Source organism: Patagioenas fasciata, chromosome Z (assembly GCF_037038585.1).
Source record: "Patagioenas fasciata isolate bPatFas1 chromosome Z, bPatFas1.hap1, whole genome shotgun sequence".
NCBI classification, from domain to species: Eukaryota; Metazoa; Chordata; class Aves; order Columbiformes; family Columbidae; genus Patagioenas; species Patagioenas fasciata.
Window position 1 is genome coordinate 69,513,942 of NC_092560.1, and position 14,602 is coordinate 69,528,543.

The 14,602-nt window shown below is 41.3% G+C and overlaps 1 protein-coding gene across 5 annotated transcripts in view; it reads right to left on the reverse strand.

The window, feature by feature from the left end:
* The window catches only part of IQGAP2 (IQ motif containing GTPase activating protein 2), a 126,781-nt gene that overhangs the window by 50,413 nt on the left and 61,766 nt on the right, over positions 1-14,602 (reverse strand). For all 5 annotated transcript variants that reach the window (XM_065860348.2, XM_065860346.2, XM_065860347.2 and 2 more), the window contains exons 3-7: positions 12,669-12,825; positions 11,507-11,584; positions 8,474-8,550; positions 2,000-2,067; positions 1,526-1,639 (exon numbers count right to left, since the gene is read on the reverse strand). In XM_065860348.2, coding sequence (XP_065716420.1) covers positions 1,526-1,639; positions 2,000-2,067; positions 8,474-8,550; positions 11,507-11,584; positions 12,669-12,825 — 494 coding nt within the window. The remainder of the gene's footprint in view (positions 1-1,525; positions 1,640-1,999; positions 2,068-8,473; positions 8,551-11,506; positions 11,585-12,668; positions 12,826-14,602) is intronic.

The following is a 14,602-nucleotide window of genomic DNA, read 5'->3' on the forward strand; positions in this document are numbered from 1 at the left end:
TCCCTTAAGGTCTCCTTTTGCTTACTCCATTTTGGAAACAGGGTGGTAGACCCTTTCCTGCAGCACTATCTCCATGTCCAACCTCACTAGTGCGTGAGGGTTCCTATAGCAGATGTTTCCTGTCCTAGGCCAGGCCATGTTATCTACAGCACACTCCTTGCCCAAAGGGATAGAACCAATATCAGGAAACCCCGCTTTTCAATGGAAGGCTGAAAACACTTCAGAAGTTAAAGGAAACCCTATATACACTATAAAAAGCATTCAGAGAAGTGAGCTGAAAGTCCTTTCATCTTCAGGGAAGGAAGGAAACTCCCTAGAAAAGAGCTTGGTAGTCACTAAATCTCTGAAAATTTGCTAAAATAGGAGACAAACTACCCCCACTTCCAAAAACAGTATTTGAAGAGCTAGCTTTGTAGAAGCATGCACATATTAAGCTGTAGCAGGCTCAAAAAATATAGAACACAGACAATGCAAATCAACATGAAGAAGCGTGTTTTAAGTTAAGGTCTGCAAATATCAGCACACTAAGTAATATCAAGAATCAGTCTGTTTTGGTTTGCTAAATCTTGCAAAGTAGCAAAAGTTGCAGTGGAACTTAATTATAATGCAGCCCTAGTCCCGCCCCTCACCCCAAGTATTGTCTGCAGTACTGTTACTTGTTTGTATTGGTGATCCACTGAACCATTGAACATACTCAAGGCAGCCCTTCTGTTCTTCAGTTTACCCCTCTGAAAAAGGCTAGGATTTTGAACAAAATAACCAGAGCTTAAGTGTGGATTTAAGTAGACACACTTCTTGTCACTTAAGTGCAAGCTTTTTTTTTTTTTTAAATATATCACTTCATTCCACAAAAAAACCTGAAATGTGGAAAAAACAAAATTGGTTTGAGAAGCAAAAAAGCATTTAATTTTGTTTCTGAGTGGAAGCTGTTCAAGACAGACTCAAAGGAAAAATCTTATTTTGGATGCACCAGCAGGGTGTGCCATCCTACAGAGTTCTAACATGCTGTGGATCACACACCAGTAGTCAGACTGAGAGCTGGCCATGGGGTCAAGTGATTCCTCCACATATGCACCACCATGTGTGACAGTTGTCTGTCTGGAACAGCGCCTTGTCCTCACAGCAACGTGACTAGGTGTTAGAGGAAAACTGCCAAGAGCCAACCACAGGATGGAGGCACAGAGGAGACACCTCCCATGGCTGTTTCTGTTGTATCCTGTACAGTGCAAAGGCATGTGCAGACCTCAAATCATCATTCTAGGGAAACACTAGCCAAGCAAAAGACTGTATAAAGTCTTTGTTCCTGGTAGTATTTCTGATGGTTCAATGGAGGTGCTTAAAAATGCAGACTGAAAAATTGCAAGACATCTTGCAACAATGATGCAGGATGATAATTGGTGAAAACTTACTTCCTTTTCTTGTTACTTATTAAGAGGTGGAAAATTAGATTAATTAAAATGTAGAAAAAAATTGTTAACATTCTGTAAAATTATCCAGTAGAAAACAGAGCAAGAGCCACACTTACATGCAGCTTCATCCACTGATAATTCATTGGCCAGAATCCCACCAATTTTGCTAAAAGATGGCATCTGTATGCCGTACTTCTCTAGCTCCTTTCGCATGTTGCTGATTTCTTCCTCTGCTCACATAAAAAAAAAGAAACATTATCAGAACAAGAGCATAAGAATTTCACTATGAATCACCATACCTACAAATACAGGTGCAATGTTTTTGAAAACACTTGTGACCAGGGCTGCTTCGCAGGCTTTCCTCCCCATTTTTAAGGAATCTATGATACGACAAGTATTTCATGCAAATTCACTCCCTTCTGTCCTTCAAAGAGTGACATTCATTAAAAATAGAAGCCTCCCACCTATTTAATTAGGATGTGTTCAGAACAACCTTGCAGGATGAGAGAGACCATAATAGAAAATATGTACTATGTTAGCAGATTTACTGGGTAAAGAAACCGTCTATTATTCGATAAGCAGTTTATTACCTGTGAAGTCTACTTTTCCCAGTAGGTCCTGGATCTGTGGTGCTAATCCCAGTTTGAACAGATATAAACTGCAAAGAAAAAAATTTAGAATTTAAAGTCCTGCATGTGTTTGAGGTGTTTGCTTTCTGCACAAGAAAAAAGCACTTTGATGAAGCTTGTCTTTAAACCTTTAACCCTTTCATTGGCCAATATGGAATAAATTAACCCTACAGTTTTCTTTTTGCTTTATGTTTTAGTCTTACAGAAAGAGAAGACTTGATCTTTCAAAGAAACATCTCTAAAAGAGATGGGGGAAAGAGGGAAGGAAAAAAAGGTGTATTTTAGTACAGCTTATAGCTTTGGATCTATGTGCTGGTTTGACTGCATTTTTATATCCCTTTAATTAATAGCTGAAGACGCACAAATCACTGACACCTTTTTACTAAGTGTGAAGTAAAAAGGACCTGTAAGTCTCTCCGACCACATCTCAAAAATATTTGCATCAATAACTATTTAACTTTCGGAAAATGGAGTAATCTCAGTTTAAAGTGTTCTCCAGGAACTAGTATTTTTGTTTCAATATAGCACAAAAAGTATCTATTCTCATTATTCCTAGAGCTCTGGGATGCTATCTGAAAAAAACAGCTGAGCAAATACACATTTTCTCCATGTCTTCTAAACATAAGTCTTGTATTTATCTATGTTTCTATAATTTATTAATGAAATTCAACAAACAAGTGAATTTTGCAAGCAGAGATCAAAAAGGTAGATTTTAAAAACAGGACTTAAATAACGCTTCACTCCCAATGGATTATTTTGCACCTCTTGTTTAAACGTCTTCACCCCAATTTCATACATAGCAAATGTGTGTTATAGCTTGGGTTTTTTTGTTTCTAGAGGGGCACTTTTTTCTGTTAACAGATTACAGGATGAGATTTCAAAGCAAGCATTTGTAACTGTCACATTTATTTCAGAGGACACAGAATCAGCATTTTATTTCCTATATTACCACAGCTACTCCTCTGCCCTGTCATGACCTGGATAGACACAATAGCACATTTCATGTAGGTCAACACTCCTGACTGCTACAACCCCTCAAAATCTTTGCTGCTGCCATTCTCATTTTTTGAAACAGTCTTAACTGCAAGTAAGCAATAGCAGGAGAAAACAGGCTTTACTAGAGTAACGAACCAGGTCCCTCCATTACCTTGATCTGCCTGCCTACCTTTCCTTATGGGCTTTTAAAGAGATTTTACTCTAAGTTTGAGACAGGGACATAGTCCTTGCTGAAGCATTGAGAATCATAGAAACAGTTACAGGTCTAAATTTACCTTTTTTTGAGGTCACCATAATAAAATGACAGAGGCAAGAAGAGTGGTATGAACATTAGAGACTTGTATTTTTGTTGTTCAGGACTTCTAGAAAGATATTGAGCTATGCGTTTTACCTTCCTACACTCCTTTGTTTGAGTAAACTCATTAACCACCAGATGGTGCTGAAAACGTGTTTTGAGTCTTGCAGGGAACAAAAGGAAACTTCTCTGTATTAAGGTAGGATTTCCCTTGAAACAGCTTGCTTAATGCTTTTATAGAGTAACTTGAATCCACATAAAATCAAAAGTAGGAGGTCTTGGGGTTAAGAAAGCTGGATATGAGGCATCAAGAGCAGGGGAGAAACAAAAGGGAAAGGACAGGTCCCAGGTGACATTCCCTTTGCATTGCACACACAGAACTAATTCATGTCAGCCAGAGGTTCCCAGGTCTTGTTTTAAGCTTAGTTCATGGCCTTTTCAAGCAATTGCTGGGGGAAATCCCATGGGCAAGACTGCTTGAAGGAAAAGGGGCCCAAGAGAGCTGGATTGCATTCAGAGATTGCTTCTTCCATGCTCAGGATCAGAGCATCCCCACACATAGGAAGTCGAGGAAGGGAGCCAGAAGGCCTGCGTGGTTGAATAGGGATCTGTTGGGTATGCTCAAGCAAAAGAGGCGAGTTTACAGGTCATGGAAGCAGGGACTGGCCACTTGGGAGGAATATAAGGCTGCTGTTGGAGGATGTAGGAAGGCAGCTAGGGTAGCCAAGGCCTCCTTAGAATTACAGCTGGCGAGAGGGGTCAAGGACAGCAAGAAGAACTTTTTCAAATACATAGCAGATAAAACTAATACCAGAGGCAATGTAGGCCCACTGATGAATGAGGTGGGTGCCCTGGTGGCAGAAGACACAGAGAAGGCAGAATTGCTGAATGCCGCCTTTGTCTCTGTCTACTCCGCTGGAGGCTGTCCTGGGGAGCCCTGTACCCCTGAGACCCTGGATGAAGCCAGGTTAATGGAGGAGTTTGCTTTAGTCGATGAGGACTGGGTTAGGGAACAATTAAATAGTCTGGACATCCATAAATCCATGGGTCCAGATGGGATGCACCCGCGGGTGCTGAGGGAGCTGGCTGAAGTCATTGCTAGACCGCTCTCCATCATTTTTGCCAAGTCTTGGGAAACGGGAGAGGTGCCCGAGGATTGGAGGAAAGCAAATGTCACTCCAGTCTTCAAAAAGGGCAAGAAGGAGGACCCGGGTAATTATAGACCGGTCAGCCTCACCTCTGTCCCTGGGAAAGTAATGGAACAGCTTATCCTTGGCACCATCTCAAGGCATATCAGGGATAAGAGGATCATTAGGGGCAGTCAGCATGGCTTTACCAAGGGTAAGTCATGCTTGACCAACCTCATCGGCTTTTATGAGAATGTAACAAGGTGGATGGATGATGGCAGAGCGGTGGATGTGGTCTACCTTGACTTCAGTAAAGCCTTTGACACAGTCCCTCACAGCATCCTCACAGCTAAATTGAGGAGGTGTGGTCTAGACAATAGAGTAGTGAGGTGGGTTGCAAACTGGCTTAAAGAGAGAAGCCAGAGAGTGGTGGTCAATGGTGCGGAGTCCAGTTGGAGGCCAGTATCTAGTGGAGTGCCTCAGGGGTCAGTACTGGGGCCAATATTATTCAATATATTCATTAACGATTTAGACAAGGGAATTGAGTGTACTATCAGCAAGTTTGCTGATGACACTAAGCTGGGAGGAGTGGCTGACATGCCAGAAGGCTGTGCTGCCATCCAGTGGGACCTGGACAGGCTGGAGAGATGGACGGGGGATAACCTGATGGAATTTAACAAGGGAAAGTGTAGAGTCCTGCATCTGGGCAGGAACAACCCCAGGTTCCAGTATAGGTTGGGGAATGACCTATTAGAGAGCAGTGTAGGGGAAAGGGACCTGGGGGTCCTGGTGGACAACAGGATGACCATGAGCCAGCACTGTGCCCTTGTGGCCAGGAAGGCTAATGGCATCTTTGGGTGTATTACAAGCAGGTGGTCAGTAGATCGAGAGAGGTCCTCCTTCCCCTCTACTCCGCCCTGGTGAGACCCCATCTGGAATATTGTGTCCAGTTCTGGGCCCCTCAGTTCAAGAAGGACAGGGAACTGCTGGAGGGGAAAAGAGTGTTTTGAAGCTGTCTGGCTTGAGAGGCATAGTTTGCCCAGGATGTAGCGGTGATATGCTTGTAAAGATCACTCAAAAACTAATTTTTGAATGAATATCGTATCTCATAAGCACTGTTAGTTAGGAACAAGAATCACTTACCATCTTAAACTGTTCTTAACCTCATTTTGTCCAGGACAAAAATCAGATTAGACTTTCATGAGGGAAAAGATGCAAGAAATGACAACTATGCCTTCTTATTTTGTGAGCCTGGCTTTAAGTATTGGGTTTTTAGCAGAAGGAAAGCTAGACGTTAATTATATTCAACAGGAGAATAGAAACTGAAGATGTCTCCGCTTATTTCAGTAGGGTTGGACTAGATGAGCTTTAAAGATCTCTTCCAACCCAAACTACTCTATGATTCTACAAAATTGTTTGTTAAGTCACTCCTTCCTGGCAGACCAATGCTCTATTTGACATCACAAGTTGTTCCACATACTTTAAGTACAGTTGTCATCATTTCAGACTTGAACCAGGACATATACATTTACACCATTTTGCTTAAAGTCCTTGTCTATCTTCACACTCTTTAGCAGCTCAAAGATCAGCAAAACCCTAAATAACCAAAGACTTTTAATGTGAAATGTTAACATTTCAGATGTCAAATAGACCCTTTGGATAGACAGATCCTTTTGCTGTTATTACCTGCAGTTAAGGCTATTTCATACTTCTTAAAGTGGCTATAAAAAAATCCCCACACCTTATACATTTTAAACACTTGAATTATGTACACTGACTGTGCCTAAATGAATTAATGTAGGAAACGTCTCAGCTAAATATGGGTCCAGGATTTGCAAGAATTGGAATAAGAAAGTGTGCTGTGTTAAATTTACATCTTTTTATTGGAAAGCTCAAGAATCATGTTGCTTTGGAATACATTTGCTAACAAGTAGGAAAGAATGGGAAGCAGATCAACCATTCACCTCTCAGAGTGCTCAAATTTCCCAAGTTATAAGCCTTTGCTAATCAAACCCGTTCTCCAAGATGTATTAGAATTTAGCATTTAAACTCAATGGTGATTCTTCATAGAGAGGTCACATGCATATGCTACAGCTGCAAAGGTGAAAAGCCAGCCTGCAGTTGATATTTCTAGGGGCTGTGTTGCTGGACCCTGAAAATAACAGGGACATGGATTTTCCAGGGTCAGCAAACCCTGTACTGATGCCCTGGAGAGGATGCTCTGACAAACCCAGAGAGTAGAGCAGGTGGGGTGCACAGCATGTCGCCAGCAGGAGAGACACCAGCAGGTCAGTAGTTACAGCAACAACAAAGGAGAACAGAACTGGACTGGACTCCTGCAGCTCAGTGTTCCTCTGATGCCAACCCAACTGGGAAGGCTGCTGGCCAGGCAAGTGCCCTGTCCTTAATTCTGTTGTTTCTCAGACTGCTTTCAATGTAGACTGTGTGCTATTCAATACTGACACTGAAGTTCAATATGAAAGATTCCAAAGAACAACTTATAACATGCATTTTAGGAAAAGGTATGGAAATAAATTAATCTTGACAACTGTTTCTTTGATTCTACATGCTACGGGAGATGCAGGCTTGTGGCTCTACACTTCCATAGGAAAGCATCATAAGAAAAAACATTATAGGCCTATTCTCCTTCAGTGTGGCTTGACACATTTGATACGAAGTCGATTTCTAAAATAATAGCTTATAAGAGCAGAGTTATAGCTTTGTGTTGATACGCATCAAGGAAAAGTAATTTAAACAAGACAAACTTGGAAGTGAAATCTGAGACAACACAGACCAGTTCTGATACTGGCATAAATCTTGGAACATGTCAAGATGGAGAAACAAAAACTTCCGCCAAAGTTTTTTTTTGCCATTGCAAAATTAATTTCAAGATCTAAAGAGTTATTGCCATTGCAGTAATTAGACAGATCTTAAGAAGATGTCTAATTGATGGGTTTATTGTTCTTGTAGCATTTAGATTCACAGTAGACAAAGTCCTCCTCCATACATGAGGAAGCAAACATCAGAAAACCTCATTGTGTTCTTCCAACTCCTGTGAAACTCTTGCTCTGGCTTGTAATGTCAACTCCAAATACCTAGCATTCAAAAGAATATGAATGTTGGTGGTATGCCCTATATATTAGCAGCGGTTTATGCATAGTAGAGTGCAAGAGCGGGCACATAATTTCAAGGATTAGACCTTAAATTTCGATTACAGCACGTCTTGAATAGTTTTTGACCTGTAGCCCTGGAGTAACTGATGTGTCACAAACACTGTTAGGAACACAGAAGAGAGTTTGGGGCATAAGTTAGTTATGTTCTCTACAAACATATTATGCAAGAAACCGATGAAAGGAAAAGGTCTCCATATGCAGGAAATTAGGTGGGAGAACCACAAGAGGGAGAAGCTGTCTGCCAACATGAGTGTCCCTCACACCAGACACAGCACAAGGCAGATGTTTGGTACTTTTACTGGTGAACATCAAGAAAATCCTTAAGGCAGGACATAATTTCAAGCTCTACCTTCAGTGATGCAGTCAAAGCCTTCCTGACTTTACATTTAAAATAATGTTCCTCAGAACTCCAAGAGCTTGGAATAAAAATGTTATTTTTCACATAAATGATCTCAGAATACAGTAATTATTTGCTCCTCTTTTGGGACAGAAATATGTTGATTCATCATTTTCACTCTGATCAGCATCCCTGCCCTGTGGTTGCACTAATTTTTTGCTAAGTTTTTGTTCCTTTATTTGGTTTCTGTTGCAGTTCTTTGAAGTTATGTATGTACTTTGTGGGTGGTGCACTCGTTGAGAGAGGGATGCCTGTACTAAATTCACTAGTCCATTTTGTTTTGAAAATCGTTTGCCTAGTAGTCCTGAAAAAGTTGGACTTTTGTCTCTAACTTTAAAGTAATGGACTTGTAAATTCTGACAGGTTTTGATAAGCTGATTAGCCTAAAGTAATTCAAGACTTACACTCCTAGGTTTGGCTGTAACTTTTATTCCCATCACTAGTTACCTTAGAGCATGAATGCAATATATCATCCTAGGGATATTTTTCCTGTCGTAGACATCTGTAGTTTCTGGATAAAAGATCTGAAAAACAAAGAACATGCAGTTAAAGGAGAATACACATTACTGAGTGGAAAAGTAGCTGAAATGAGATCTCTGCAGCACCATACCTTAGACTTACAGCAGTTCAACTGTTACTCCTATACAGTTATGAATCAAGTCTCTTCAAATGTTATTTTGACTTTATTACATTCTTCCTTATGAAAACTGCTGATAAAACTTAACAGCTACTCATTAAGAAGCAAGAAAGGAGGTTAAGAAGACAGCATTTGAGCAAGATTTTTAGAAAAGGTCCTCCAGCACAAGCTCAGCTGGTAGGGTTTGCGTTCTCCTACATGCATTCAAAACCTGGGATGCAGTTACAATTTGCAAAGCCTCATTGTGAACAAAACCCTATCAAATATGGTTTAAAAATGCAAAATTCTAGTTGCCAGCACCCCCAACTGTGTAAATGCATATTTTATAGAGAAAGATATTCAGATAGAGGAATATTAAGCAATTTAGCCAGAAAGTCACATCATAAGTTCCAATTCTGATTCTACCACTAATTTGTTCCTAGCCTTGGTCCCAGTCACTAAACACTATTTCTCCACTAAAATAAAACAAAATACTTAGCTAAATGTGAGAGCTGGCAGCATATTTCCAGGCCAGCCACTCGGGGCTGCAGTGTCCCATGGTTAACAGGACAAGATTGAGTAAGGCAAGAGCACAGTTTGCTCACAGCAGCTTTAGGAGGGACACTTGAAAAAACTTTTGGACACAACCGTCCTCCACAACAAAACCAAAACATCTTGGAGGAGGGATGGCAGGGTGGAAATCAGCCAGCTGAATGAAGAACTCAAGTGAAACAAAAAAAAGCCTAACCTGAGAAAGGCAGGACTTTCCCCATCTCCATGGCATTTCTGATGGCAGTTGTGGGTGCCCTTTTCTGCTTAGAGTCACCTGCAATTAGTTTGCCTACAGTGACTGGCCACTAGCCCCCACAGTCCTTCAGGCAGCCATCCAAACACCCTCACAGTGCCAAACCACATAGTACATGGGGCAGTGCTGGGGCCAGCCCCACTCAGGCACCCTAGGGCAGCTGCTGGCCAGCCTGGGCAAGAGATTACTCCGCCCAGGCTGTGTGCAGGTGCTAAAGTGTCCAAACAAGCAGAGTGTGTGTTTCCACACAGCCCTTTCTTAAACAGTTTTAATCTGAAAAAGACTCACTGGTGCCCAGAAACAGCAGCACAGAGGGTAGATGGCAAATGAAGATCAGTAAGGAGGAAGATATATATGAAAGGTGACCCAAGAAAGCAGCTGATGGAAGAGAAGCAGCAGCATGACCACACAGATGCACTGGAGTTTGCAAGGACAGTCTGGAAACAGGGTAGAGGCAGAAAAATTGGGACATTCATTAAAAGGAAGAGGCAGCAAGAGACATGGTGAGAGGTAGTAACCTAAAGGGAGCAAATATTTAAGTTTTCTGTTTTAAACCCTATTACGTTCATGCCCCCACTGAGACTGCACTAGCAAGCAGATATAGCTAAAACACTGCTAGTGTTCCTATTTGGCTACACATGGGAGAAGCACCCTGAGCATTTCTACCCATGGCACTGGTGATCCACAGCAGCCTCAGCCCATGCACACCAGCAGCAGTGGCACATCACTGACACTGCTGCCAGCATTACCTTCTCTTCAGATTTGTTTCCTAAGCTACAGAATCACAATGTTAGGGATTGGAAGGGACCTCGAAAGATCATCTAGCCTGGTTCCTGCCAGAGCAGCAACACCTATGAGGTTACACAGGAATGTGTCCAAGGGGGTTTTGAATGTCTCCAGAGAAGGAGACTCCACAACCTCCCTGGGCAGCCTGTTCCAGTGTCTGTCACCCTCACTGTGAAGAAGTTTCTTCTCATATTTGAGTGGAATCTCCTGTGTTCCAGTTTGAACTCATAGCCCCTTGTCCTATCATTGGTTGTCACTGAGAAGAGCCTGACTTCAGACTTCTGATGTGCAGCCTTTACATATTTATAACCATTAACAAGATCCTCCCTCAGTCTCCTCCAAGCTAAAGACACCCAGCTCCCTCAGCCTTTCCTCATACGGGAGATGCTCCACTCCCTTAATCATCTTTTTTGCCCTGCACTGGACTCCCTCCAGCAGTTCCCTGTCCTTCTTGAACTGAAGGACCCAGAACTGGATACAGTACTCCAGATGTGGTCTCACCAGGGCAGAGTAGAGGAGAAGGAGAACCTCTCTCGACCTACTAACCATCCACCTTCTAGTACACCCCAGGATGCCATTGGCCTTCCTGGCCACAAAGGGCACAGTGCTGGCTCATGGTCACCCTGCTGTCTACCAGGACCCCCAGGTCCCTTTCCCCTCCACTGCCCTCTAACAGGTCATTCCCCAACTTATACTGGAACCTGCGGTTTTTCTTGCCCAGATGCAAGACTCTACACTTGCCCTTGTTATATTTCATTAATTTTTTCCCTGCCCAACTCCCCAGCCTGTACAGGTCTCTCTGGATGGCAGCACAGCCTTCTGGTGTGTCAGCCACTCCTCCCAGTTTGGTGTCATCAGCAAACTTGCTGGCAGTGCACTCTATTCCCTCATTCAAGTCATTGATGAATATATTGACTAGTACTGGTTCCAGTACTGACCCTTGAGGCACTCCACTAGACACAGGCCTCTAACTAGACTCTGCCCCATTGACCCTGATTCTCTGGCTTCTTTCCTTCAGCCATTTCACAGACCGCCTCACTACCCAATCGTCCAGACCACACTTCCTCAGTTTAGCTGTGAGGATGCTGTGGGAGACTGTGTCAAATGCTTTACCGAAGTCAAGGTAGACCACATCCACTGCTTTGCCATCATCTGCAGCTACCCCGCTTTGTAGACTGGTGCTTACAGTAAGTCTATTCTCAAGCAGACAAAAGAGGATCTCAGTGAATCAGTTGCCTTGCGCTAGTTTCTTTACTCAAATTTTAAGTCTTACCTTAGGCAGACCAATGGACTCCATTGCTCGCAACCACTGCACAGTGTTGTCAGTGTGTCGAAAATGAAGGCCTGATCTCTATTGAAAACATAGAAGGAAAAGATGACAAAAACTGTATAAAACAAATTATCTAGTTATTAGTCCTCCTGTTGCGTCTCAATTTTATATCCTGAAGCCAAGTTCAGGGAATTGTTCAGTAACTGTTTGGAGAAAAAGCTGACTATCAAATATGAGGAACCACTACAAAATACAGAAGTGATAACACTACATAGCAGTATTGTGAAGAACAGATATGGAGCTCTTGGTCACTGTTCAGATCTACCTGAATACCTGACCCTCCCTACAGCCTACACAAACAGCAGTTGAAAAAGCAAAGTGGGAAAGTATTTTATTTCTTATTATTATTTTTAAAGAGTCAAAGTAAAGGCTGAAAGAAACCTGAACTCAAGTTTTGGAGATTTTCAAGAGAAGCTTTTAAATGTAACTGGGATTCTTAACCATAGTTCTGTTAACCATATGGGACCTAGAGCAGTTTAATTTCTCAACTCTCAAACAACAGCTAGAGATTATATCTTGAAAATGTCAATTTCAATTTTTTTCTACCACCTCTAGATGTTGAGATAATACATTCCATAGTGCTGCTAATGCATATACGTATGCATTTTTATATTACTGAGGATCTTGGAGGCAATTAACAACTTACACACATAGCAAGCTAAGCTTAGTTACTGGTAGCTTGGTCATTGCTTTTCAGCGTTTAATTTGGTAAAATAAACACGCAGCTCTAATGAAGTGAGTATCCTCCCATACAAGATAGGGAAAGTTCAGAATAGTTATCACGTTTAATTATTGAATTACTTTTGGCTCCTATTCCTAATAAGGAATAATTGTATAAGTGATAAAGCTCATGTTCTCTCTGGAGCCAGAAGTGTAATTTGCTCAGCATTAAAAACATTTAATGACACTAACATAGTTTTTCTTAGGATAAAATACTTCTAATTTTATCATGCTGGCTTCTTAGTGTTTTGTGTCTTCCATCTCATCCTGACAGCCTTATAAAAGAGGTGCATAAAATCAACCACGCTTGGGTATCTTTAAGAGTTGGAAGACAGACATTACATTTTTTTTGTCTTGTTGGTGAGAGAATTGAAAAAGTTATTACCTTATAGCGTGCTTGCTCCACATCATAGATCTTTTTGTCTGACACCACATTAGGGGCAAAGAATTTTGCAAGCTTGGCAAGGTAAACACCATTCCTTAAGCCTTCCTCCAGCTCTGTAGTTGGGGGCAGCTCTTCTTTCAAGCAGACCTCCATCCACCTACAGAGACATAATTTGAAAAACATGGTTATTTGTGATTTTAGTGGTTTACAAGTGACATCTTTCACCCACAACCATCATACTTTTAATGTCACCACCACAACATAATCACAGTTAGTAAAAGGTACAGATTAAGGAGAAAATTCTCTTATTCATATGGCAGATCAAAATTACTAGACAGAATCATATCTGCACTGTGTGGTCACAACCTGTTAGTAACCAAACAATGTGCTTTGAAGTATATGTCCCCTAAGGGGTCTAATTTATTTTGAGTTTTCACACTGCTGTGTGAGTATGTTCAGATCTGTTGAATAGCACTAGGCTTTTAAATACAGTAATTTAAGCTGAAAATGGAAAAAAAAATACAAAGTACTGTGTCTTACTGATGTTTGAGTTTTAAAAAAGCTCTGTTAACCTATGCCTGGGCTGAACCTCAAGAGCACTGAGGCCAGCAGTGTGCTGGTCAAGCTTAGTTCCTGCAGCCAAGGTGTGCTGCAACCCAAGATGGCAGCAATGCTCATCTCTGTACAAAACACTCCTGCAGCACATGGCAACTCCCCACCTTTAGCTGTGAAACACAGTGAGATGCCAGAGAAAAGACTGAAGCTTTTTCTTGAAACTTCCCAAGGTACTCAATGCATTTGAGATCTGCCTGGCAGTGACTTGGCCCACCACCCATCAGTTGGGATGGCTTCTCATCAAACAGTGACTAAACCTTTTGAAGCAGTAGTTAGTTAGACGCAATAGATATGGTGTAAGATAGAAAACAGTAATTATGAAATATATAGCCAATTCAGAAGAGCAGTAACAAACATAAAACCACATTATCTATTGTTTTTGTATGGAGTAGTCAAGAGAAATATCTACCAAAGTACTGCTGAAAAACATTAGCAACCTCATCACTGGACCAGAAGTTCCTTACATTGGTGTTTAAAATGTTTTGGCCCTGTGATATTACTCTTGGTTCTAGCAGCTAAAACACATTACAAGAACTATAAATCTGGTTAGTTTTTTCCCAGTTATTTTTTCCTTAGGTAATCTCTGCTCTTGTTAGAAGGACATTAACAGCACTACAAATGGAAAAGAACAAAGCTGAAGACATTAGTTCTCTTCACTTACTGTCACTAAGGCAGCATTGCTATATGCTGCACAACACAGCATTACAAATCTAACATCACCTCCACAAGGGTGACTTCAGAAACCAGAAAGCTGGAATCCAAATTGAAACGGAGCCAGCTTTTCCCCCACCACAGAGAAGAAAAAAGCTCACTATATCATTTTATTTCACTTTAAAACTCAAGACAAATGACCTACTCCATTACACTTTTGGATTTGTTATAGGACATATGAAAGTTGTTTCACTGAAGCACAGACTACCCAAATAGCTCTTCAGGAAACCACCAGCCATAAATCTGGGACAGTATCACACAAAGCTACATGAAGCAAGTATAATTAAGAGAACTGTAGTTTTGCAGTATAAAAACTGCTTCAGTGAGGAGAATTGTAACTCTGGCAAGTTTCCTTGCTCTGTCTTGCATTGTGTGTTCACATTGTAGGTCCATGCCAAGGGTCCCAAAAGTCATTCTTAGTAATGACATTTTATAGACTAAATAAATATACACACTAAGGCAAAGTGTCACGACATTTGTCTTCTCCAAAATAGTGGACAAGAAAGAAATAAAGAATCTGTACTCCCAGCAAATGTGGGTTTTACCTGAGCCAGTTAGCTCTTTCTATAGAATGTATTTTGTAATATTTATCTTCTAGAAAAGAGTTG